General features: G+C 40.2%; 1 protein-coding gene and 3 non-coding genes across 4 annotated transcripts; 3 read left to right on the top strand and 1 right to left on the bottom strand.

Moving 5' to 3' along the window:
- The first annotated feature begins 9,111 nt into the window (after positions 1 to 9,111).
- Positions 9,112 to 14,642, top strand: LOC147927039 (uncharacterized). Its single transcript, XM_087487822.1, has one exon. The coding sequence runs from the start codon at positions 10,130 to 10,132 to the stop codon at positions 11,954 to 11,956; it is 1,827 nt and encodes a 608-aa protein (XP_087343948.1). The 5' UTR covers positions 9,112 to 10,129; the 3' UTR covers positions 11,957 to 14,642.
- On the bottom strand, positions 10,720 to 10,824 carry LOC147927040 (small nucleolar RNA R71). Its single transcript, XR_015583177.1, has one exon. It is a non-coding gene; the product is annotated as a small nucleolar RNA R71 (small nucleolar RNA).
- Positions 14,643 to 15,784: 1,142 nt separating the features above from the next.
- On the top strand, positions 15,785 to 15,891 carry LOC147927038 (small nucleolar RNA R71). Its single transcript, XR_015583060.1, has one exon. It is a non-coding gene; the product is annotated as a small nucleolar RNA R71 (small nucleolar RNA).
- A 6,939-nt stretch (positions 15,892 to 22,830) lies between these two features.
- Positions 22,831 to 22,937, top strand: LOC147927037 (small nucleolar RNA R71). Its single transcript, XR_015583146.1, has one exon. It is a non-coding gene; the product is annotated as a small nucleolar RNA R71 (small nucleolar RNA).
- Positions 22,938 to 25,274: the final 2,337 nt, after the last annotated feature.

Here is a 25,274-nt window from a genome sequence, read left to right as displayed (position 1 = left end):
AAATGCAACTAGAATGAGATAGGAATTAAGACAGGACAACTACAAAGCATAAACAAAAGTTCTGGGGATTAACTCGAGCAAGCACTCGATCGAGTGTAGATCGAGTGCAGGGTCGAGCTGGACAAACGCGAAAAACAGAGCAATACAAGAAAAACAGAGCAATATGAAAGCGAATCAAACAACAAGCAAGCAGCAGGATTTAGACTAAGAAATCAATAGACAAGGAAGGTCTTGAGGAGGGATTCATGGGCTGGACTAATGATTGAGGTCAACAAATCTCAAACAACTTGAGCTAATCTCTAAACAATATTTTCTAAGACATGTTTAATCCACTCTCATGGCAAGAAACAATCAAACTCATGCATCTCTAGACTTGTTCTCATAAAGTAAAGAATCTACACAAGCAGGCATTAATCAATATGTCAAATACCAAACAAGACTTCTAATCTCTTAGCAAGCCTAATGGTAAACTCTAGATCTAGCCTTATCTATGCTCCTTAAAAATTGGTGTGATGCTAAGATGCTTGAAATCAAACCCTACCCTCTCAGTTATAGGATCAGCATTAAGAACATCTAGCCTAGAAGAGATCTACTACAATCAAGCTTGACCAAATCAAACAAACCTCAAACACAATCTAGCCTAACCCATCCTCAAGATCCTAAGCAACTACTCACAAGAACACATGATGAACATCAAAGTCATAAACCCAGAAAATACTGAAACTTGTATCAAATGAAAGATAAAGCAAAGATCTACAATATTCAAGAAGGAATCAAACACGATATCTTAATATCTTGAAAGTTATGGAACCAAAAAAATCCAAGAATTCTTTGTTTTCTCCTTCAAAAGAAGGTACAAGATCTAAGAAAATAAAAGTGCAAAAAGAATAATTCCCAAAAGGGTAAAAACTAGGTTTTTGACTATCTAAAACGCTGGACTCTTTGGTGGCCGCAGGGTACAAGCCCTTATATAGAAAAAGTAGTGGAAGCCCTAAAAATGCTAAAAGACAAAATAGCTAGGCGGCTCAGCCAACTCGACCCGGTGCTCGGTCGAGTGACCGGTCGAGTTGGCTTCTCTCGTGCATCTTCCACTCGGTCGAGTGCCTCTCTGCACACGGTCGAGTGTCTGGTCGAGTGGGACTCCGGACCTTGGTTCTTCAGCCTTAACTCTCTTGCTTTTCCTTCATGATTGCTTCACTTCTCCTCAGCATTGCTTCCATGCTCCTTAAGCTCCAAATCACCTGTTTATGCATGAAAAGATGCAAATGCAATGCAACTATACTCTAATGCATGATTAGTCCTAAAGCTATGCAATAATGACTAAAATGGATATCAAAAGATGCAAAATATGTGAATAAACTAAGGGAAAACATGGTTAAATATATGAACATCAACACCCCCAAACTTAGTCTTTGCTTGCCCTCAAGCAAAGAAACAAGACATAAGAAGGTAGGTGAGGTTTGAAAGTGGGATCTCAGCTCCTAAAGCTTGCAAATAGACCATCTAGAATCAATGTCCAAGTTAGTAGTACTATGATGCAAGTTGAATGAGCTGTACTTAAAGATTTTAGACAAGCATATCACAACCTTTACTGATTTGAGCCTTAGATATCCACATGCATTCAAATCAACCATTTCATTTAACATTCATTAATCAAGAACATGAATCAATTCTATGCAATGCTTAAACTCATTTGGCTTGGAGATATAAGTTTTGAGACAATGGTGGTCTCTCTTTAGAGTGGGGTTTATCAATATCAAGGTTCTCTCATGAAAATGGATTGAGCTTTAGAAGAATGCTAAAGGTAAGAACACTTAGACACATACAAGAACAAAACCTTGTCTACCCAAAGGCACCCAAAGAATTCTTCCTATCAATCTAAACCCAAATGGTGCTACCCTTTAACTTCTTCTTTTCTCTTTCACCCTTTTCTCTTTTGGTTTTCAAGTCTTAGGAGAGGTTTCTTATTTGATCTTTCTAGTGGGATGGGGGATTCTTACTTATTTGCTATGGTTCTCTTTTCGTCTTATTCTTAAGACATACAAGCATTTTGCTAGACTTTTCTTTTCTTTCTTTTCTTTTCTTTAACTAGAACCATCTTCAACAATTTTTTACTTCCCATCCTTTCACTAGACCTTGCTTAAACACATTTTCCTCTTAAAGACTCTACCCTTTTTCTTTCTCTTTTTCCTCCTTTCTTTTCATAACAGCCAAGTCCCAAACCCAACAAGTGAACCACCTAGTCCTATCTCTTTTGAAAAATGCAAACTAGAACTACACAAGTTCTTACTCTTGTCAGTTCAAACCTAACACTTTCTACCAAGCTCAATCCCAAAAATAGGCCTCACACACACAAGAATAAACATGGCTTGAAAGAAGGGTTGGTTAAGGGGTAGGGAAACTGATTTTAATTGTTTAATCAGCTACTTAGATCAACAAGAGTGGTAAAAAAGAGAAAGATGATCCAAGTATGTATATGGTATCCATGAGTTTAAAGCAATGCACACATTGATAATTGCAAGTCAATATTAGGTTCTTATAAATAGGAAATGGTGTCAAATCACAACATGCTTCAATTTAGACCAAATGCAATGCAGGAATTCAAGGCTGGGTTCAATCTTATGCTTCTAACCACTCAACTATCATCAAAGTACTATTAACTTGGGCATTGATCCTAGTCTAGTGAATAAAACAAGCTAGCAAGGCAAACTCATCATAGATCCCTAATGCAAATATTATACAATCCTACATTAAACATGCTAAACAAGATCCTAATATGCAATGAAAACTACATGAACACTCTTTTTTTATAAAGATTTTTGCAAAAAGTTTTTCAAATTTTTAGGGTTTTTCTATGCCTTAGATGTTATGCAAATACTAACATGATGATGCTAAAAATTTGAAATAAGAACACAAAACACAATGTCAAATGCTATCTCAAACCCTCCCCCAAACTTAAATCACACAGTCCTCTGTGTGAAAGAAATTTGATTGAGGATTCAAGATCAAAAACAAAACACAATATGAGATGCAATGGTATTTACAAGTGAAGGTGATAGTGGTACCTTAAGGGTTGTGGAAGAAACTGTCCACATCCTCTTGCATGCTGTCAAACGTGTAAGTGGGGGCTTGTTGGTGACTTGGAGAAGGTGATTGGGGCAGCTCGACGATGGCGATCGACCGGGACTCGGTCGAGTACGTGCTCGAGTGGGGGGGGGGGGGTCGAGCAGGCCTGCGGATGCCAAAACTCTGACCTTGCTGCCGGTAGAATGATAACACTCTAATTTACATGTTTTTAGCATTCTTTTTGTCCATATTTTGCATTGTTCATACCTCTAACTTAGCATTTTTAGACCATTTACTGTAGGAATCAAGTTTTAGAGCATTTAGGGTGTTGCATTTCTGCATTTGCATATATTGGATGAAAACAGGTGCTAAAGAGCCAAAAATGGGGGAAAACAAGGACAACTCGAGCATGTACCCGAAGGAGCCATCGAGCTACAAGAACAAGTACGAACCTCAACACGATCGAAGAGGATCCAAGAGCGCGAAGAGCAACCCGAAGATCCACCCGAGGAGTTACCCGACTCAAGCCTCGTGTACCCCATCGAGTAGACCATTGGGCAGGTCTGGGAAGCTAGGTCAAATGGGTTTCCATATATAAACCCCTCTTTCCCTAGCTCGCAAACGAGCATGCCAAAGACCCTCAAACCAGAGAGCGAGAGCTTCTGTGAGAGAACTGAGCGACTCAACATATTTTTCTTGTTTTTGTACTTTTATTTTGTAGTTTTTCATAGATATTTTATCCCTACTCTTTTCTACTCTACTCTATCTTTTTAATAATCTCATTTTCGTTTATTTCTATGGCTTTATCATTTGTTTCTATGTCCGAGTAGTGTAGCAAAGTTTCTAGGGATGGGATAGATGATTAGGTGTTCTTTATCGGTTATGATGCTTTTGTTGATTGTTATGATAGATAAATTTCCTTCTAGGTTGATGTTCTTAATGCGGTCAACAGACCAAAAGGTTGAGATTAGATCTAGGGCGTTTATAATGCTACATGCCGAAAGGAGTAGATAAAATGCTTGATTAGGTCAATGCTAGAGGTATAGTTAACTTTGAGTGACAAAATCAGATAAGTCTAAGTATACTGACAAAAATGAATTGTTCTTAATGCCTGCTTGTTCATATTGCTAGTGCGACAGTGTGGTAGTATGTTCAAGGTTGATTGTCACTAGTGCGACAGTGTGGTGACAAGGTTTTAGAGGTTCATTGTCTAGGAAATAATTGCTTGAGGCATGTAAGGCATCCGTATTGGTCTAGAACACTTAGGATTCGATTACCCCTATCCTTAGGAACTTTCGTATTTCATTTCTTGCATTTTCCTTACTTACTCGACCACTTACCCGATCAGGTACACGATAACCTGTATCGAGTAATACCTCGAGCTGTTCATAGTTCACTTGCATACTCGATCACCCCTTTTGCTTGGCTTGACTTGCTTGATTCTAATTGCATCCTATCTGCTAGCATAACAACCATTTGGATTGATAACCCTTTGTACTACAACTGCATAGGGAATTGAAACCCTTGGTGAAAACTAGTCTATCAATTTGGCGGCGTTGCCATTTGGTTGTTTAATTTTGCTACGTTTAGGATTTCAGGACTCTCAACTCATCTGACATTGCATCATCATAGAAGTGGTTGAGAAAGGCCACCTTGACATCACGCCAGCTTGTCAATGATCCAGGAGGCAGCTGTTTCAACCACTGAGATGCCTCTCCTGCAAGTGAGTAAGGGAAAAGTTTGCAGAAGATGTAGTCCTCAGTTACCCCATTAGCCTTGATGCTAGTCACCAGATCCTCAAAATGCTCAATGTGATCCAAAGGCTTCTCATTGGGCAAAGCAGAGAAAGGTCTCTGCCCAACTAGTTGAAAGTATGCAGGTTTCAACTCAAAATCATTCCTCTGAAAAGGGGGAGGAACAATAGCAGACCGGTTCTCATACACCAGATCAGCCCGATTGTAGTCAGCAATGGTCCTGATCAGATCCCGGTTGTTCTCCTGTCGTCGAACAGGGTTCTGTACGTGGTTGGCAGCTCCACGCACGTCTGCAGGTTGGTGTCGATCGATGCCACCTGGTTGGTGTCGATCGACACCCAGATCCGGATTATCAACGACACCAGCTTGCTGGTTCACAACAGCCTGCTCGTTGACAACAGGTTCAGGGATCACGTTCCCTTCTGCATCAAGCTTTTGGCCCTGCACATTGCGCAAGTGGCCCTCTTGATCCCTCAAAACACCAGCTTCATCACGCATCAGAATGATTGTATTAACCATCTTCAGAGATTTAGCTGCCTTTCTGTTCTCATGTTCTAGTTTTCCCAACTCTTTGTTTGACAAATTCACAGTAGGACCAGACTTGTTATTCCTTGTGTGAGGTTTAGGAGGCATGCACCTGAAACACCAAAGAGAAGAAAAACAAAAACGTGTTAGTTTGAAAATAAAAAGAAAAAAAATCTAGACAAAATCAAAAACTCAAATCTAATGGTAGATCAAAGAGTCCCCGGCAACGGCGCCAAAATTTGATATGCTCAAATTAAACCCTAGAGCTACTCTCTCAAATTAAGAGATCAATGCAGTACTTAGGGGTCGAATTCCACAGAGACTCAAGACTACACAATAAATTATAGAGTTTTTCAATTATGCTAAACAGATTAATTTGAATTAAAATAAAAGCAATGCAAAATATAAAAGTTGTTGTAAATTCAGAAAATCAAAAAGCTAGGCCTAGGGAATTTCTCAGGGAATTATGAAATATTAAATCAATCAATAAATTAGGATTCAATCAATTAAGAACAGATCTAGAACTCTAAACTTTTGGTAAATTAAATCAGTTCTCACTGCAAATAATATCTAAATTTAAAACCAGAAAATCCAAATCTCTTTGTAAAATTCTAGGTAATAAATCAGCAATAAAATCAGGTTTAGATTGTTCACAAAATTATTAAATCAAATCTCTTTGCAAGAAATAATTTTGCTCATCAAAAGGTTTTATCAGGAAAACAATTATATTCTCATATCAATTTATTTTCCTAAGGTATTAATTCTAGATGGCCAATCAAGGATTAATATGAAGAACAACCTAAGATGAAGATCTAGCAAGATAAAGAATCCTAAATAATCAGATCTAATAATTCATAAAATCCCTGTGAAAAACCCTGAACCTAACAAACAAATTACTCAGACATAATCAATGAAGAACAAAACATGATTCTGAATAATAAGCAATTGAAATTAAAAGAGTAAGGAAGGAGTTTAAGAATTCTTCTCTCAAAGCAGTTCAGATCTCTCTCCCAAAAGCTCTCAAAATCTCACAGGGTTGCAGAAAAATAAAACTCTCTAGAATAAAACTTAAGGGTTTGGAAAACCTAAAAACTATATATATATGTCCTAAAACACGTCAGGGACTTGTGTTGCAAATATGGAAAACTTCGGGCAATTTTGTAAAACTTCCAAATTTGAAGACTTGTCTCGATTTGCAATGGGTGTCGACCGATGCTCTTCTAGTGTCGATCGATGCCCTTCGTATAATCAGACTTCAAATTGATTCTTCGAGATTTATGCTCCAAAACAATCCAAATTGCTCCATTTCGCTCCTTTCATGCTAAAAACCTGTAAAGACTCAAAAACAATCTAGAAACAAATGAAAAGACACTAAAAGACTCATTATATCATGGTTAAAAACCATAAAAACCATGATATATCAGTGGGAACTCAGCCTTAGGGTCTCCTTCATCCTTGAACACCTCATTATCAACTTTCTCCTTGATAGTGAAGGGTTGATCATCAATGGTAGGCAGGTTGGTTGGGTTATATATGTTGAACTTCATTACCACATCTTCAGCAATGTTCAAGGTCACAAGACCTTCCTTGACATCAATGACTGCTCCAACAGTAGCTAAGAATGGCCTCCCTAGCAAAATTGGATCCTCAGGCTCCTTGTCCATCTCTATCACCACAAAGTCAGTGTGAATCCTTGCCTTCCCTATCTTAAGTGGGACATTCTCCAACCTTCCAACTATCTCTCTATTTGTCCCATCAGCTAGAAGCACATGGAGATTGGTAGATTTGAAATAAGTTCTTCCAAGCTTTTGGGCTATGGAGTAAGGCATGACACTTGTTGAAGCTCCCAAATCACAAAGACATTGGTTGTAGTGAAGATAACTGATTGTGCAGGGTAGATAGAAAGGTCCTGGATCACTGAGCTTTACTGGAATGATCACTCCTGCAAGGTTCTCAAGATCCTTCTCATCTTGAGCTTCAGCCCTCTTACTAGACAAATCAAGCAAAAAATTTTTGTAGAGAGGATATGGCTCATACTGTTCCAAGGCAGGCCCTCTCTCCTCTTCTTGGTAAGCTATTATGATCTCTTGAATGGCTGACACTTGTTCCTCTTTCTTAACCAAAGCTTCTTCTTTCAAAACCCTCTCTTCCTCTTGTTGCTTAGCCAACAATGCCTTTTTCTCAATTATTTCCCTTAACTCCTTGATCTTCTGTGCTTTGAAACGCCCAGGGAATGGTAGAAGAGGCTTGTAAGCAGGAGGAATGTACTTAGCAGGCTTGACAGCTTCGAATTGCGCAGCTCGATCGACCACTCGGGCATGCACTCGATCGAGTGTGTGGTCGAGCTCCTGGTCGAGTTCTCCTGCGAGTTCCTGTTTACTTGCACATATGTCACTTGGGGCTTCAGTAACTGATGAATTCCCCCAAACCTGGACTTCACTGTCCTCAGTGACTTCTTCCTCCTGAATTAGGATGGCCTTGGCTGTGAACTCCCTTGGATTTTGAACAGCTTTTCCAGGGAGTTGGTTGGGTTTTGGAGCTGAAGAAGAGGCTATGTTGCTCTCCATATACTTGACTCTAGAGTTAAGACCTTCAAACTTCATGTTCAGGTCATTGTACTGGGATGTAAGCCTTTGGTTCAGTTCAGCAAACTGCTTAGCCTCCTCAATCTTCCCTTGGGTTTGACCAATCAACAGCTGCTGTATCATAGCTCTAAGGTCTTGTTCTTGGCCCTGGTTAGTCTGAAATCCTGGTGGGGGACACATCTGGGGTTGGAACACCTGCTGCTGTTGTTTGGGAATATAGTTTTGGAACCCTTGAGGCTGTTGAGGCTGTGGAGGAGGGTAGACTTGATCTTGTGGATTAGCCACATTGGTGCTCCTATAAGATAGGTTGTTGTTCTTGAAACCACCTTGATTGTAGCTGATATCTTTTGTTTTTGTTGGGTTTTAAGCCTTGTTTTTGCATAAGTTTGTTGCATAATATTGTCATTCTAGGTTGTTTTAGGAGGATTTGCATCTAGTATGTTATCTCTCAGGTTCTTGGAGTAATCTCAACACATTTGGAGCATTTAGACTTGTTTTGATTGCAAAGAAGCAAAGAAGAGTGAAGTGAAGAAGAGATGCACTGGAGCGCCATCATCAGCGGCCACCACCATCAGCCAAAGTGTGCCCGGTCGTCCCAATCGGCCATCTCAATCGGCCAAAGCTTGCCCGGCTCAATTTCTCGGATGGAAGATTCAGAACCGGTCAAAAGCGTCTCAAAGATCGACTCGGATGAAGATCTTACATTGAGATTTATCTTCCACTCTCTTCATCAAAGTTATAGTCATTTGAGTTATCTTTCCAATGGAGGTTATGTCAAGCAAATCCGAGCTACTATGCAATAGTTATGGCAGTTTTAGTGGATGTAGGTCATTCTGGCGCGAAGACACACGCGGCCGCACAACGCGGCCAAACCAAGACCGAGTGAAGGCACGCGGACACACCACTCGGCCAAGCCATGACCGATGGAGTTTAAGTGGTTGAGGGTGCGAATACACACGCGGTCACACCACGCGGCCAAACCAAGACCGAGTGAAGGCACGCGGCCACACCACTCGGCCAAGCCATGACCGATGGGTTTTTAAGTGGTTGGGGGTGCGAAGACACACACGGCCACACCACGCGGCCAAACCAAGACCGAGTGAAGACACACAGCCACACCACTCGGCCAAACCATGGCCGCTGGAGCCATCTCCTCACTTGTTTTATTTTTGAACCGGGTTTGACCCAGTTTGTTTTGGGTTGACCTAGGTTCTCTTCTACTTTCCTATAAATACTCTAAACCTATTAAACAGACATATCTCTTATCTTATCTTTTTTTCAGTAGCCACTTAGGGTTCTTAAGCTTGTCTACTCTTGGTTTATTGAATCCTTGGTTGATTTTCCAGTTTTTAATAGCAATATCTCTTTCTAATCTCTTAACCTATAAACTCTTATTATGATTTCACAAAAATCAAACTCTTTCCTTTGTGTGATCATGATGATGAGTGAGTAGATCTTTTAGGATTTTGGGCTTGGTAGATTAGGGAGATAGATGATTGATCTTTGATGTCTAGGTCTTTATTTATGTATTTCCTATCTTGATTAGTGATAATAATGCTAGATAGCCATGACAAAGCTTGAATCTAGACTTTAGGATTTCCATGCCCACAAGGTGTTTGATGAAATTCCTGAACCAAACTATTCAAGAGCTTTGCATTCCTAGCCAATGGAAATTGATGATTAGGGTGCTTAGTAGTATTTAGACTTGATTTTAATGCATGCTTGCCTTGTGATTGCCTTTGGAAATTGTTGATTATCACTTGATTAGCATAGGATCTCTATCATGGAAATGAATTGATTTGCATAAGTGTTCTTAGCCATAGGATTGTTCTTGATTGTTGCTTAGACATCTAGGATTGATTAGCTATCTCCCAAGTCAATTACCTTGCCCAAGGTTCACTTGTTTAATCTTGATTTTAAAACTGTTCTTAGTTGTGTGTTTGCTTGCTTTTAGTTTGTTTGTTTGACTTATTTAAAGTTGCTTCTAGTTAGTTGATACATAAAACAAAACCCTTTCTTATTAGCTTAGATTAAGCATTCATGTGTATTCCTGGTGTGTTGATCATTGCAAACTGAGGTTCGATAATTTAATTGAGAGAAAAAGTACTACATCAATTTGGCGCCGTTGCCGGTTTGCAATTGCATTTAACCATTAGGATTTCATCTTTGCTTGAGACTAGGCCATTTAATTTCGTGAATATGATTAGCTTTATGCATCTAGTTGAGATGATGAATTCACTTTTGCTTGTTGTTACTAATTTGTCTTCCTTGATTCTCTTATGCTTTCAAAGGTACTCAAACCAAAATAAGAAGAATGGAAAGACAAGGTCATTCAAGGTGTTGGCTGTGGACAATCAAACAAGCATTACTAAAGCTCCAAAACCTCAAGTAATAGTAACAAATCCAAGTCAACTTCAAGAGAACACATTGACAATAGGAAGCTTTGATGCTCTTTATCATGAGTCAAGATATGGAATTCGACCTCCTCCCATAGAAGCCAATGCTTATGAAATCAAGCCAAGTTTGATTAGATTGATTCAAGGCTCTAAGTTCTTGGGACTAGCTATGGAGAATCCCTATGATCATTTGGACTCCTTTGAGAGGATGTGTAGCACATTTAGGATTGGAGGTGTGCCCAGTGATAGTATCAAGCTCATCTTATTTCCATTTTCTCTTGGAGAGAAAGCAAGCCAATGGGAGAGAACTATCCCATCTCATTTGGTCAATTCCTGGGATGATTGTAAGAAGATCTTCCTTCTCAAGTTCTACTCCAAGCAAAGAACAGCTCAAGTGAGAAATGACATATTGAGTTTTAAGCAAGAAATTCATGAAAGCTTCAATGAAGCATGGGGAAGACTTAAGGGATATATTCGAGATTGCCCACATCATGGATTCAACAAGCAAGCTATACTTAGTATTTTATATGGAGGAGTTAAGAAGGAGCTCAAATTGACATTGGACATGGCTAGCAAAGGAAGTTTTTCAAACCTCACCATAGAACAAGGAGAGTTGCTTGTTGAGAATTTGGCTCAAAGTGATCAAAGATACTATGAGGAGGACTATGATAGAATCCCAAGAGAGGGTGGTGACAAAGCTGAGGAAAGAAGATACCAACACAGAGGTTATAACCAAGCTTATCCACCTTTAAAGCTTCAACGAAAGTCTTCTATTCAACTTCCTCCTCAAGATAATGAAGTGAGTGCCATGTTGAAACGAGTTTTAGAAGGTCAAATTAAAGGTTATATGGACTTGAGTAAGAGTGTTGTTGAGCTGCACAATAAGATGGATGGGGTGTACAATGAACTTGATCATAAGATCATTAGTTTGGCTTCTCATTGGAAAATTGTTGATCCTAAGGTACCTCACACCTCTTCTAGTGAATCCAAAGCTACCCTCAAGGAGTTTTGCACTGCTATCTTCACAAATAATTTGGATATGGTTGATGAGAATGAGAAAAAGGTACAAGAAACTTCTAAGCTTTCATATGGTTGTTTTGTTGAGCAATCGGTAGATGATAGCAATGGAGAAGAACCAAGGATTTTGAAGGATCAACTAGAAGATGTCCAAGTTGTGAATGTGATGAATGGAGATACTTTACAACTTGCTAATTGTGGTGAAGAAATTTTGGATGGTGAGTGTTTAGACTCTTTATTTGATGACCTCAAAGGAGACTCTAGAGAAGGAGATTTGGGTCAAGCAAATAAAGTTGTTGACAAGAAGAAGAGGAAGAAGAAACAAAACCACCTTCCCACCATTGTCTCTTCTCCTATGAATTTGTGTTTGCATCCCTTGGGGCTTGTTGATGGAGAAATAGAGTACAAAGTGAAGCACAAAGGTTCTTCTTCACCCTTTGCAAGTGTCAAAGCCAAGCTAGATCCCAAGTATCATTATGACAAAGATAAGCTTCATGAACTTCTCTCAAGTGAGATTACTATCAACCTCCACTCTCCTTCCACCAATTCAACAGGATCTCAAGGGAGCACTAAAGCTCCTCCTATCACTCCATTCCCTAAGGTTCACAACTAGGGCCAAGGTATGGTCCTAACCTTCCATTGTATATATTATTTGAGTCTTGTTTTCTTTATTTTGTTAGTCTTTCTCTTGGACTTTTCTCACACAGGGACTGTGTGAATTAAGTTTGGGGGAGAGACTAGCCATCTAACATTGTGTTCTGTTTTGATTTTCATGTTTTGTGTGATGCATTGTTAATACCTATGTTTTGAGAAAAATCAAAAAAAATCAAAAAATTTAAAAAAATACCAAAAAAAAGCATTTAGCTTTGCCTATTCATTCTTGTGTTTAAGATTGAGTCTAGAAGCATTTACTATGCATTTTCATTTGCATTTGGGATAATAATGAAATTGCCTTGTAAATTTTGAGTTTTAGGATTGAACCCACAGCCCTCATTTATAGCTCATTGGTGCTTGTTTAATCTTGGGGAAAAAATGAAGAATCTAGGCTTAAAAACATTGTGTTACTTGAAAGCATTTTCTTCTAGTGTAAAGCTTGCTTGATCATTGCTGCATCTCTATATTATTTGGACTTTAATTTGATCTTTAAATTATCTTGCATATGGACTATGAATGCTAGCTCATGGAACTTTCATTTGTGTTAACTATCTCTATTTGCCACTCTATTTTGTTTAACCCAATCTCTTGCCATGCCTTTGGACCCCAACCTTTTCTTTCAAGCCTTGTATTGATTTTTTGAGTGAGGCCTTTTCTTGATAATGCTATAGGTTGTGAAATCTTGAGAGTATTGAGAATGACAAAGAACTGGCTCTTGTTTTTAGCTAGGCTTGGAATCTTTAATGCTAGCTAATAGGACTGGTTTTGAAAGAAATAGGTGGTTAGAATGTTGATTTGGGGTCAAGTTTGGGAAAAAGAGAGAATAAGAAGGGAAATAAAGGTTTACTTGGTCAAAGAAAAGAAAAATCTCTAAGGTTAAGTTGGTTATAAGCTCTAAGTCTCAAAGAAAAGGGATAGAAAGTATTGTTATAATCTCCTAGATTCAAAATGAAAAGAGTAAAGGAAAATCAAACAAGATTGGGAGTATAGCAAAGAATGAATAAGAAATAAAATGAGCTAGTGTTTAAAGCAAGAACAGCCTTAGAGATATAATAAAAATAAAGGAATAAGACCATAAGTAAAGAAGAAAAACGGGGTAAGTTGAATAAGGTTGATTTTTTGGGTTTGAAAGGAAGATAAGTAAGATGAGAAAAAGGGTAGAAAAGCTTCTAGGTGGGTAGAACATCAAGAGCTAAGCTTTGTATGCCCAAATTATTCTCAGTCTTAGATAGATTTCATGACTGTCTAGCATTCCTCTTTGTTTGAGAATTAACCACCCAAAAACACCATTTCCAACCACTTTATAAACAGCCTTTCCCTTAACCCAATTGAGCTTGATTTATTTTTCCATTTGCAAGATCACACCAAACACTTTAATGAATGTGAAAGAGATGTTCAGTAGGATTGCAAGTCTTTGCCAATAGATAGAAGATGAACTAGAGTGGTGCATTGTGCTAAGCATAGAAAAATATTTGTAAGGACTTTGATTGATCTTAGCACCATTGAACTGCATCTAAGGACTTTGGTTTGAATCCTTTATCTCATACCTTTAGGTTCTGAATCCCATTTTTAAACCTCTCTCTCTCACTTTTTGTTTGGTTCTTGCTTGAGGACCAGCAAGAGATAAGTTTGGGGGAGTTGATATCTTGTGTTTTTGTTGGGTTTTAAGCCTTGTTTTTGCATAAGTTTGTTGCATAATATTGTCATTCTAGGTTGTTTTAGGAGGATTTGCATCTAGTATGTTATCTCTCAGGTTCTTGGAGTAATCTCAACACATTTGGAGCATTTAGACTTGTTTTGATTGCAAAGAAGCAAAGAAGAGTGAAGTGAAGAAGAGATGCACTGGAGCGCCATCATCGGCGGCCACCACCATCAGCCAAAGTGTGCCCGGTCGTCCCAATCGGCCATCTCAATCGGCCAAAGCTTGGCCGGCTCAATTTCTCGGATGGAAGATTAAGAACCGGTCAAAAGCGTCTCAAAGATCGACTCGGATGAAGATCTTACATTGAGATTTATCTTCCACTCTCTTCATCAAAGTTATAATAATTTGAGTTATCTTTCCAATGGAGGTTATGTCAAGCAAATCCGAGCTACTATGCAATAGTTATGGCAGTTTTAGTGGATGTAGGTCATTCTGGCGCGAAGACACACGCGGCCGCACAACGCGGCCAAACCAAGACCGAGTGAAGGCACGCGGCCACACCACTCGGCCAAGCCATGACCGATGGAGTTTAAGTGGTTGAGGGTGCGAATACACACGCGGTCACACCACGCGGCCAAACCAAGACCGAGTGAAGGCACGCGGCCACACCACTCGGCCAAGCCATGACCGATGGGTTTTAAGTGGTTGGGGGTGTGAAGACACACACGGCCACACCACGCGGCCAAACCAAGACCGAGTGAAGACACACGGCCACACCACTCGGCCAAACCATGGCCGCTGGAGCCATCTCCTCACTTGTTTTATTTTTGAACCGGGTTTGACCCAGTTTGTTTTGGGTTGACCTAGGTTCTCTTCTACTTTCCTATAAATACTCTAAACCTATTAAGGAGACATATCTCTTATCTTATCTTTTTTTTCAGTAGCCACTTAGGGTTCTTAAGCTTGTCTACTCTTGGTTTATTGAATCCTTGGTTGATTTTCCAGTTTTTAATAGCAATATCTCTTTCTAATCTCTTAACCTATAAACTCTTATTTTGATTTCACAAAAATCAAACTCTTTCCTTTGTGTGATCATGATGATGAGTGAGTAGATCTTTTAGGATTTTGGGCTTGGTAGATTAGGGAGATAGATGATTGATCTTTGATGTCTAGGTCTTTATTTATGTATTTCCTATCTTTATTAGTGATAATAATGCTAGATAGCCATGACAAAGCTTGAATCTAGACTTTAGGATTTCCATGCCCACAAGGTGTTTGATGAAATTCCTGAACCAAACTATTCAAGAGCTTTGCATTCCTAGCCAATGGAAATTGATGATTAGGGTGCTTAGTAGTATTTAGACTTGATTTTAATGCATGCTTGCCTTGTGATTGCCTTTGGAAATTGTTGATTATCACTTGATTAGCATAGGATCTCTATCATGGAAATGAATTGATTTGCATAAGTGTTCTTAGCCATAGGATTGTTCTTGATTGTTGCTTAGACATCTAGGATTGATTAGCTATCTCCCAAGTCAATTACCTTGCCCAAGGTTCACTTGTTTAATCTTGATTTTAAAACTGTTCTTAGTTGTGTGTTGCTTGCTTTTAGTTTGTTTGTTTGACTTATTTAAAGTTGCTTCTAGTTAGTTGATACATAAAACAAAACCCTTTCTTATTAGCTTAGATTAAGCATTCATGTGTATTCCTGGTGTGTTGATCATTGCAAACTGAGGTTCGATAATTTAATTGAGAGAAAAAGTACTACATCAGTAGCCCTTGAATCCACCTTGGTTTTGCATATAGCAAAGCTCAACATACTCATTCTCCCCCTCTTGAACTGGAGCTTCTTCTTCACTAATGAAGTGAACTGACTTGGACTGGCTGAGGAGTATCTTGTCAAGTTTCTCACTGACCATCTTCAAATCCTTCTTGTACTTGTCCTCATGATCAGTTGAGGAACTCCTTATGGTCCTATCATAATCTTCATTATAATTACCATCTGACTGAGCAAGATTCTCAACCAATTCCCATCCTTCTTCCACATTCTTGTTGAGGAAGTTGCCATTAGAAGCTGTGTCAAGAAGCATCCTGAACTTTGGAAGGACTCCTCTATAAAGTGTACTCAACAATGACTCCATACTGAATCCATGATGAGGGCATTGTGTTTGGTAGCCCTTGAATCTCTCCCAAGCTTCACAAAAGCTTTCATTGTTCCTTTGAGCAAATCCAGAGATCTCATTTCTCAATCTAGTAGTCCTAGCATTGGAGAAGAATTTGGCCAAGAAAGCCTTCTTACACTGATCCCAAGTAGTGATAGCACCAGTAGGCAGAGTCTTCTCCCACAAATGTGCCTTGTCCCCAAGAGAGAAAGGGAACAACCTCAGTTTGAAACCATCCGGGGTCTGGCTCGATCAACTGCTCGATCTCCACTCGGTCGAGTGGTGGTCGAGTGGTACCTCAAATGGAACTTCAACCCCAAACACAAGATTCAAGTGCAGAAACTTCACAAATGCAAAAAGGAACTTAATCTTAGACTAATATGGATCCTAAATGTCACAAAAACTAACTCAAACAGGCAACGGCGCCAAATTGAACCATGTAATTTGTGTGGTGAGATGAGGTATGTGTGTGAAAGTGTATGATATGGAATGATGATGGGTGTTTCAATTCCCCTTATGCAGTTGCAGTATAAGAGGTATCAATCCAGTCTGAGTGCTTGTGAACAATCAAGATATGCATATGAATCTAAGTTAAGCCAAATATGATGATGATTGTCTGTCACTAACAATCCTATGATGATAATGATGAAAGCAGAAAGTAAACTACAAGAACTAGGAACTAAATGCAAATAAAACAAGATGATTATAAAAGCAATGATGCAAGAACAGAAACAGAAACTGTAAACACTAGATAAGAACTAATGCAAGGCAAGTAATGAACTAGATGCTAAGTAAATGCAATGGAAATCAAACAGGGATGAAACAAGACAAACACAAAACCTAAACAAGAAATCTGGGGAACAGCTCGATCAGCACTCGACCGAGTGTAGGTCGAGTGGGTGGTCGAGTGGGATTAAAACGTGAAAACAGAGCAATGCAATAAAAACAGAGTAAAGCAAACACAGATCAAACAGCAAGCAAATAACAAGATTGAGACTTTAAAATCAATAAACAAAGAAGGTTCCTGAGGATGTATTCATGGGATAAACTAATCATTGTGGTAATCTAACTTGATCAACAAATCTCAAGCAATGCTATGAACTAACCTCTAGACATATTAATCTAAGACAAGTCTCTCCCACTCTCATGGTCAAGAGACAATCAAACCTATGCAATCCTAGACTTGCTCTCACAATGAAAAGAATCTACACAAGCAGGCATTAAGCAATACATCTCAAACCAAACAAGACCTCTAATCTCTTAGCAAGTCTAATGGTAAGCTCTAGATCTAGCCTTATCTATGCTTTCTAAACATTGGTGTGATGCTAAAAAGCTTAAGATCAGATCCTACCCTCTCAGATATAGAATCAGCATTAAGAACATCTAGCCTAGAAGAGATCTACAATAATCAAGCTTGATCAAATCAGATACACCACAAGATCAATCTATCCTAAACCATCCTCAAGATCCTAAGATAACTACTCAAAGCAAGACATGATCAAACAAATCATAAACCCATAAATCATTGAAACTTGCATATTCAGAAAGATAAAACAAAGATCTACAATATTGATGAAGGAATCAAACTCAAATTCTTAATACCCAGAAAGTTATTCAACAAACAAGTATGACGACTTCTTCTTTTTCTTAAGAACAAAATCTAAAAAAAGGAAAAATATAAAAAGCAAAAGGAATAAAATTCCTAAAAAGGTAAAAACTAGGTTTCTGAAAAGCTGGAATAGAATCTAAATATTTTTGGTGGCTGCAGTACAAGTCCTTATATAGTGGGGAAGGTGGAAGCCCTAAAATTGGGAAAAGTCAAAGTGGTCCACGGATCGGTCAACTCGACCAGTGCTCGGTCGAGTGACCGATTGAGCTGGCTTCCCTGGTGCAACTCCACTCGGTCGAGTCCATCTCCCACTCGGTCGAGTGCTTGGTCGAGCTGGACTCCGGATCTTGGTTCTTCAGCCTTAACTCCCTTGTTTCCTCCTCATGATTGCTTCACATCTCTTCTCCATTGCTTCCATGCTCCTTAAGCTCCAAAATCACCTGTTTATGCATGAAAAGATGCAAATGCAATGCAACTACACTCTAATGCAAGATTGATCCTAAAGCTACACAAAAGTGGTAAAAATGGATAGAAAAAGATGCAAAAGATGTGAATAAACTAAGGGAAAACATGGTAAAATATATGAACATCATCCACATCCATCTGCATGCTGTCATATGAGTAGTTGGGGTCCTCTTGGTGGCTTGGAGACGGACTTTGGGGCAGCTCGACGATGCCAATCGACCGTGACTCGGTCGAGTGCATGTCCGAGTGGGGTGGTCGAGCTGGACCGCGAATCTCCATATCTTGAGTCTGGTACTGCTGGTACTGCTGGTATAGTGTTGGATCCATAAAGTATTTGGGTGGGAAGGGAGGGTAACCTGGATAGCCTGGATAAGCAACTTGAGGTGGGAAGCCATAGGGTGATCTGGGCTGGTGCTCGACCAAGTGCATCGAGGGTGCTCGGTCGAGTGGGTGCTCGAGTGACCCGGTCGAGTGCCTCGAAAATTGTTGTTCTCGGGCACTTGAGCTCCTCTTCCTATGATTTGGCTCATACATTGAAGCCCTAGCTGGTTCCACAGGGTTTGCAACTCTTGAAAGTGCTCTAGTTGAGCTAGTTCTCCTCAAAGGGCTTGAATGGCTTGGAGATAAGTTTCCACTCTTCAGATCAGCAATCTCCTTCTTTAGTCCCTTGATGGACTTAGCCATGTTAGTCACCTTCTTCTTCAGCTTGTCAAACCTCTTCCCATGCCACTTATTCCATCTTTGCAACAATGTCAGCCTCTTGCTATGCTCTCTCACTCCTCTACTATCCCTTGGATTGGGCTCATAGTCCTCAAAGTAGAACTGCTCTTCTCCATCAGCCACTTGTGCATTCCCAACTTCCTCAACTCTAGGTTGAACCACTCCATCAAACCAATGCTCCTCAGCTGGCCAAAAGTCAATGTTGGCTCCTTCTTGAATGGTGGTGAGCTCTTGGTTAGGCAATATGAATTGCTTTTTCCCAAGTGTTGGAAGCTCAAAGTTGAAAATGTGGTTCCCTTGATGCATCTCCTTGGCTAGGATGAGAGTGGAGGTAAGGTAGCTGGAGTCAATCCATCTTGTGGAGACCCCTTCTCCTCTAAGTGGGATGTTGGCAGCTTGAAGGATTGGAGTAATGATGCCTCCAATGGTAAGTGCTCCTCTTGAACCCTTGTTCTCAAGCTTGCCTACCCAACTTCTCAAATATATCATATGATCTATCAGCACCATTGCAAGATCAGTCTCCACTGTGCTACGAAGGATGATGGTTCCATTCCTTGCTTGAAGAAGGACTCCATTGAGAGCCAAGTCAATCATCTTTAGCTCTCCCTCATTGATGTTCCCAGTTTCCTTCCTAGCAAAGAAGGTGTTGGCAAGAGCTTTGTGGTAGTACCTCAAGACTGGGCTCGTAATCCTTGAGCTCTTGGAGTTGGAGGATGAGTAGAGCTTGTTGTCCCCAATGGTTTCCCACACAGCATACAATTCTTCTCTTGGAACCATCAAACTCCTATTGCTCCCAACCTCAAAACCAAAGACATCAGCCAACCTCTTCATTAAGAGCTCATGCTTCTTCCCTTTGATTGTGAAAGAGATGTGACCAGCTCCTACTTCAGCATCCTTCCTCACATATGTGTGCAGATTGATAGTGGCTAGGAACTCACAGCTTTCCTCTCTATAGCCCTCCATACAAAGCCCCATGAACTCGGTAAGGCTGCTCTTCTCAAAGAGACACTCCACATCCTCATCAATGGCAAACTTCTCCATGGTCTCCTTGTGTGGATATCTAGTTCCCAAGAACTCCATCCTCATGAAAGCATCATAAAGATACTTTTTTGACAATCCACAAGACTCAGCTTCTCCATCATCCATCAACTCTTCTTCCTCATTTTCTTCTTCCTCACTCTCACTTTCACTTTGCTCTTGTTCAACCTCAACAGCTGGCCTCTTCCCTTTGGCCCTTGCTCTCCTAATAAACTCATTGAGAGTTGTCTGCCTCTCTTCCTCACTTTCAGTTCTCTCAGGATCCTCCTCAACAGCTGGGTTTCTTGAAGTCGCATGCTGGCTCGGTTGGTCACTCGGACAGCCACTCGGTCGAGTGCATACTCGAGTGAGACGTCGAGTGGACCTTCCAGCATCCTCTCTTGATTCGAAATCAACATCATTACGACCCTTGGAGCTTGCAGCTGCCTGTTTGGACTTCTTAGTGATCTTGGAAGACATTTTTGAACAAAAACTGAGAGGAATAAACTCAAAGCTTAAAGTTAATAGGTTAGTGACCCAAAAACTAGAAAGAACTAAGCTTTGAGCAAAAGATGAACTTGAGAGAGATTTTAAAACTTGAATTTAGATATTTTGAGCAAATGAGAGAGTGTGAGAGGTATAGGATCGTGCTAGGACTATATAAAGAAGCTAAGGGAACAATGAGACAAGGGTGGAGCGTCCATACCATTCAAATTCGAAATGGGAATCTTTGACCTGCTTTTTGGCTGCCACTCAACCCCACACTCGACCAGCACGTGGTCGAGCTCCTTGACCAAATTTTGAAATTTCAAAATTTTTCTTCCTTTTCTCCCTCCACTCGATCGTTCCAGAAGCTTTGAAGATCAAATGGGCCTTAATCCTTACCCAGCTCGGTCGAGTACCTCTCATGGCCTGGTCGAGTGAGCTTGCAAGTCTCCTTCTCCAAGTCCACATCTCTTCTTAACCAACTACATTCTCACTAAAAAGCCTGTCCAACAAAAACATAAAAGAAAACACATCAAAATTACTAAGGAATTAAAGGATATTTACAAAGGATACCTTAGGGACTTCCTCCCTAGTGAGCTTGTTTAAAGTCACTAAGATTGACTTTGGTTTCCTTCTTAGACTTGATCTAGATACCAAGGAGGTGATGAAATCCTCCCTGGAACCTCTTGGTCACTGTGAAGTTGATCCTTGATCACCTCACCCTTAGCACACAAACCATACTTCTTCTTGATTTTGAGCCTTGGTCTTGCTTTTCTCAAACACCTCTTGTTCAGCTTCACTTGAAGATCCTCAACCATACTAGTCAAATCTTGAACTGACCTCTTAAGCTTTTCCACGGAATCCTCTTGAAGTGGGAGCTCAGCTTTTGGAGTTGCCTTATCACTTAACCCTTCTTGACCACCCTTGTCCTTGATAGTAAAAGGCTGGTCATCAATGGTGGGAAGGTTGGTTGGATTGTAGATATTGAACGTCATAACTACATCTTCAGCAATGTTCAAGGTCACAAGACCTTCCTTGACATCAATAACTGCTCCAACAGTGGCTAAGAATGGCCTCCCTAGTAAGATTGGATCTTCAGGCTCCTTGTCCATCTCTATCACCACAAAATCAGTATGAATCCTTGCTTTTCCTATCTTGATTGAGACATTCTCCAACCTTCCAACTACTTCTTTGTTTGACCCATCAGCTAGGCAAACATGGAGATTAATGGATTTGAAATCAGTTCTTCCAAGCTTTTGAGCTATGGAATATGACATGACACTTGTTGAAGCTCCCAAATCACAAAGGCACTGGTTGTAGTGAAGGTAACTGATTATGCAGGGCAGATAGAATGGTCCAGGGTCCTTAAGCTTTATTGGAATGATAACTCCTCCAAGGTTCTCAAGATCCTTCTCATCTTGAGCTTCAGCCTTCTTCTTAGACAAATCAAGCAGAAAATTTTTATAGAGAGGATATGGTTCATACTATTCCAAGGCAGGTCCTCTCTGCGCTTCTTGGTAAGCTATGATGATCTCTTGTATGGCTAACACTTCTTCCTTCTTCTCAACCACAGCTTCTTCATTCAAAACCCTTTCTTCCTCTAGTTGCTTACCCAACATTTCTTTTTTTCTCAATGATCTCCCTTAATTCCTTAATCTTCTGTGCTTTGAAACGCCCAGGGAATAGTAGTGGAGGCTTGTAAGCAGGAGGAATGTACTTAGCTGGCTTGACAACTTCGGAGTCTCCAGCTCGATCGACCACTCCATCAGGCACTCGGTCGAGTGCATGCTCGAGTACCTGGTCGAGCTCGGTGTCGGATCCTTGCTTTTTTGCACAATCAACCCTCTGATCATCAGTAATTGACCCATCCTCCCCACCTTGAACTTCACTGTCCTCAGTGACCTCATCCTGAAAGATATTAATGGCCTTGGCAGTGAACTCCTTGGGGTTTTGGATAGCTTCTCAATGGAGTTGGTTGGACTTTGGGGCTGAACTGGATGCAATGTTGCTCTCCATATACTTGACTCTGGAATTCAGACCTTCAAACTTCATATTCAAATCATTATATTGGGATGTGAGCCTTTGGTTTAACTCAGCAAACTGTTTGGCTTCCTCAATCTTCCCTTGTGTTTGACCAATCAACAGCTGTTGCATCATGGCTCTAAGGTCTTGTTCTTGGCCTTGGTTAGTCTGAAACCCTGGTGGGGGACACAACTCGGGGCTGGAACACCTGATGCTGTTGTTTGGGGACATAGTTTTGGTGCTGTTGAGGTTGTTGTGGTGGGTAGACTTGGTCTTGTGGATTAGCTACATTGGTACTCCTATAAAAGAGGTTATTGTTCTTGAAACCACCCTGGTTGTAGCCCTTGAATCCACCTTGGTTTTGCATGTAGCACAACTCAGCAAACTCAGTCTCCCCTTCTTGAACTGGAGCTTCTTCTTCACCAATGAAGTGAATGGATTTGGACTGGCTGAGGAGTATCTTGTCAAGTTTCTCATTGACCATCTTCAAATCCTTCTTGTACTTGTCCTCTTGATCATTTGAGGAACTCCTTATGGTCCTATCATAGTCTTCATTATAGTTGCCATCTGACTGAGCAAGATTCTCAACTAATTCCCATCCTTCTTCCACATTCTTGTTGAGGAAGTTGCCATTAGAAGCTGTGTCAAGAAGCATCCTGATCTTGGGAAGCAGTCCTCTATATAAAGTGTTAAGGAGTGACTCATTGCTGAAACCATGGTGAGGACACTGAGTCTGGTACCCTTTGAATCTTTCCCAAGCTTCACAAAAGCTCTCATTGTTCCTTTGAGCAAACCCAGAAATTTCATTCCTCAATCTAGCAGTCCTAGCATTGGAGAAAAACTTGGCCAAGAAAGCCTTCTTGCAAGCATCCCAAGTAGTGATTGCACCAGTAGGAAGAGTCTTCTCCCATAAGTGAGCCTTGTCCCCAAGTGAGAAAGGGAACAACCTTAGCTTAAAGCCATCTTCACTCACACCATTGATCTTGGTAAGACCACAGATTCTATCAACTCATCAAGATGATCTAGTGGATCCTCCATAGGCAATCCATGGAACTTGTTAGCCTGGATCATGGAGATTAATCCGCTCTTGATCTCAAAGTTGTTGTTGGCAACAGTTGGTGCCACAATGCCAGCTCTTTGGTTGTGAGTGTTGGGTGCATCTCCAGCACCAATGTTCCTTGGTCTCTGAACCTGATCCTGCTGATCCATAGCTACTATAACCTCTTGTTGTTCCTGAACAACTCTCCTTTGCTTAGTGCCCAAACTCTTGGTCAACTTGTGGATGTTGTCAATATGCTTAAGAAGATGGTCCTTTCCTTTAGACCTTGTGTGCATCAACAAACACAAACGATTTTTGCCAGGCACACGACTGAGCACAGGCTCAAGTAGGTGGTCAAGTCGACTGGAAACTGATGGTTATAGAGATCCGGCGTCTGGCTCGAGCAAGTGCTCGATCACGACTCGGTCGAGTGGTGGTCGAGTGACTGGTCGAGTAGTACCTGAAATGGAACTTCAACCCAGAAACAGAAGATTCGTGTACAGAAACCTCACAAGTGTATAAACGAACTTAATCTTAGACTAATATGGATCCTAAATGTCACAAAAACACACTCAAATGGGCAACGGCGCCAAATTGAAACAAGATTATTTTTGTGGTTGTGAATGAATGATGGAAGTAAGTGTATGCAATGGTGAGATATGGAATGATGGGTGTTTAAATTCCCCTTATGCAGTTGCAGTATTAGAGGTGTCAATCTTAAATGAGTGTTTGTAAGTTAAGCCAAATGTAAAGATTATTTGTCACTAACAATCCTAAGATGGAAATGTAAAATGCAGAAAATAAACTACAAGAACTAAGAACTAAATGCAAATAAAACAGGATGATTATAACAGTAATGATGCAAGAACAGAAACAGAAACGACTAATAATGAACTAATGCAAGACAATCAATGAACTGAAAACTAAATGTATGCAACAGAGATGCAACTAGAATGAAACAAGGCAATCACAAATCATAAAACACAAAGTTCTGGGGATGAACTCGAGCAAGCACTCGACCGAGTGTAGGTCGAGTGAGAGGTCGAGCTAGACAAATCCGAAAAAACAGAGCAACACAATAAAAACAGAGCAATGCTAAACCAAATCAAACAACAAGCAAGCAACAGGATTAAGACTTTAAAAACAGTAAACAAAGAAGGTCCTGAGGATGGATTCATGGGATGAACTAATCATTGTGGTTATCTAACTTGGTCAACAAATCTCAAGCAAACTTTGAGCTAACCTCTAGACATATAAATCTAAGACAAGTTTCTCCCACTCTCATGGTCAAGAAATAATCAAACCTATGCATCTTCTAGACTTGTTCTCACACAGTTAAGAATCTACACAAGCAGGCATTAAGCAATACATCTCAAACCAAACAAGACCTCTAATCTCTTAGCAAGCCTAATGGTAAGCTCTAGATCTAGCCTTATCTATGCTTCTTAAACATTGGTGTGATGCTAAAAAGCTTGAAATCAGATCCTACCCTCTCAGATATAAGATCAGCATTAAGAACATCTAGCCTAGAAGAGATCTACAACAATCAAGCTTGACCAAATCAAACAAACCACAAGATCAATCCTTCCTAACCCATCCTCAAGATCCTAAGCAAACTACTCACAACAATACATGATTAAACAAGTCAAAAACCCAAAAAATATTGAAACTTGCATTATTAGAAAGATAAAACAGAGATCTTCAATATTGATGAAAGGATCAAACTCAAATTCTCAATATTAAGAAAGTTATAAAACTAACAATATTGAGGAATTTAGTCTTTTTCAAGTACATAATCTAAAAAATAAAAGTGCAAAAGGAATAATTCCCAAAAGGGTAAAAACTAGGTTTAGAGAATATCTAAAAAGCTGGACTCTTTTGGTGGCTGCAGGTACAAGGCTTTGTATAGGAAGGGGAGTGGAAGCCCTAAAAATGCAAAAAGTCAAAGTAGTCAACGGCTCGGTCAACTCGACCTGTGCTCGGTCGAGTGGCTGGTCGAGCAGGCTTCTCTCGTGCATTCTCTACTCGGTCGAGTCCTCCTCAGCACACGGTCGAGTCTCTGGTCGAGTGTGCGGTCGAGTTGGACTCTGGACCTTGGTTCTTCAGCCTTAACTC

The sequence above is a fragment of the Camelina sativa genome, chromosome 15, assembly GCF_030686135.1.
Source record: "Camelina sativa cultivar CO46 ecotype springtype chromosome 15, ASM3068613v1".
Lineage (NCBI taxonomy): Eukaryota > Viridiplantae > Streptophyta > Magnoliopsida > Brassicales > Brassicaceae > Camelina > Camelina sativa.
Note: the sequence above shows the minus strand (reverse complement) of the source record. Positions and strands in the feature narration are given on the sequence as shown.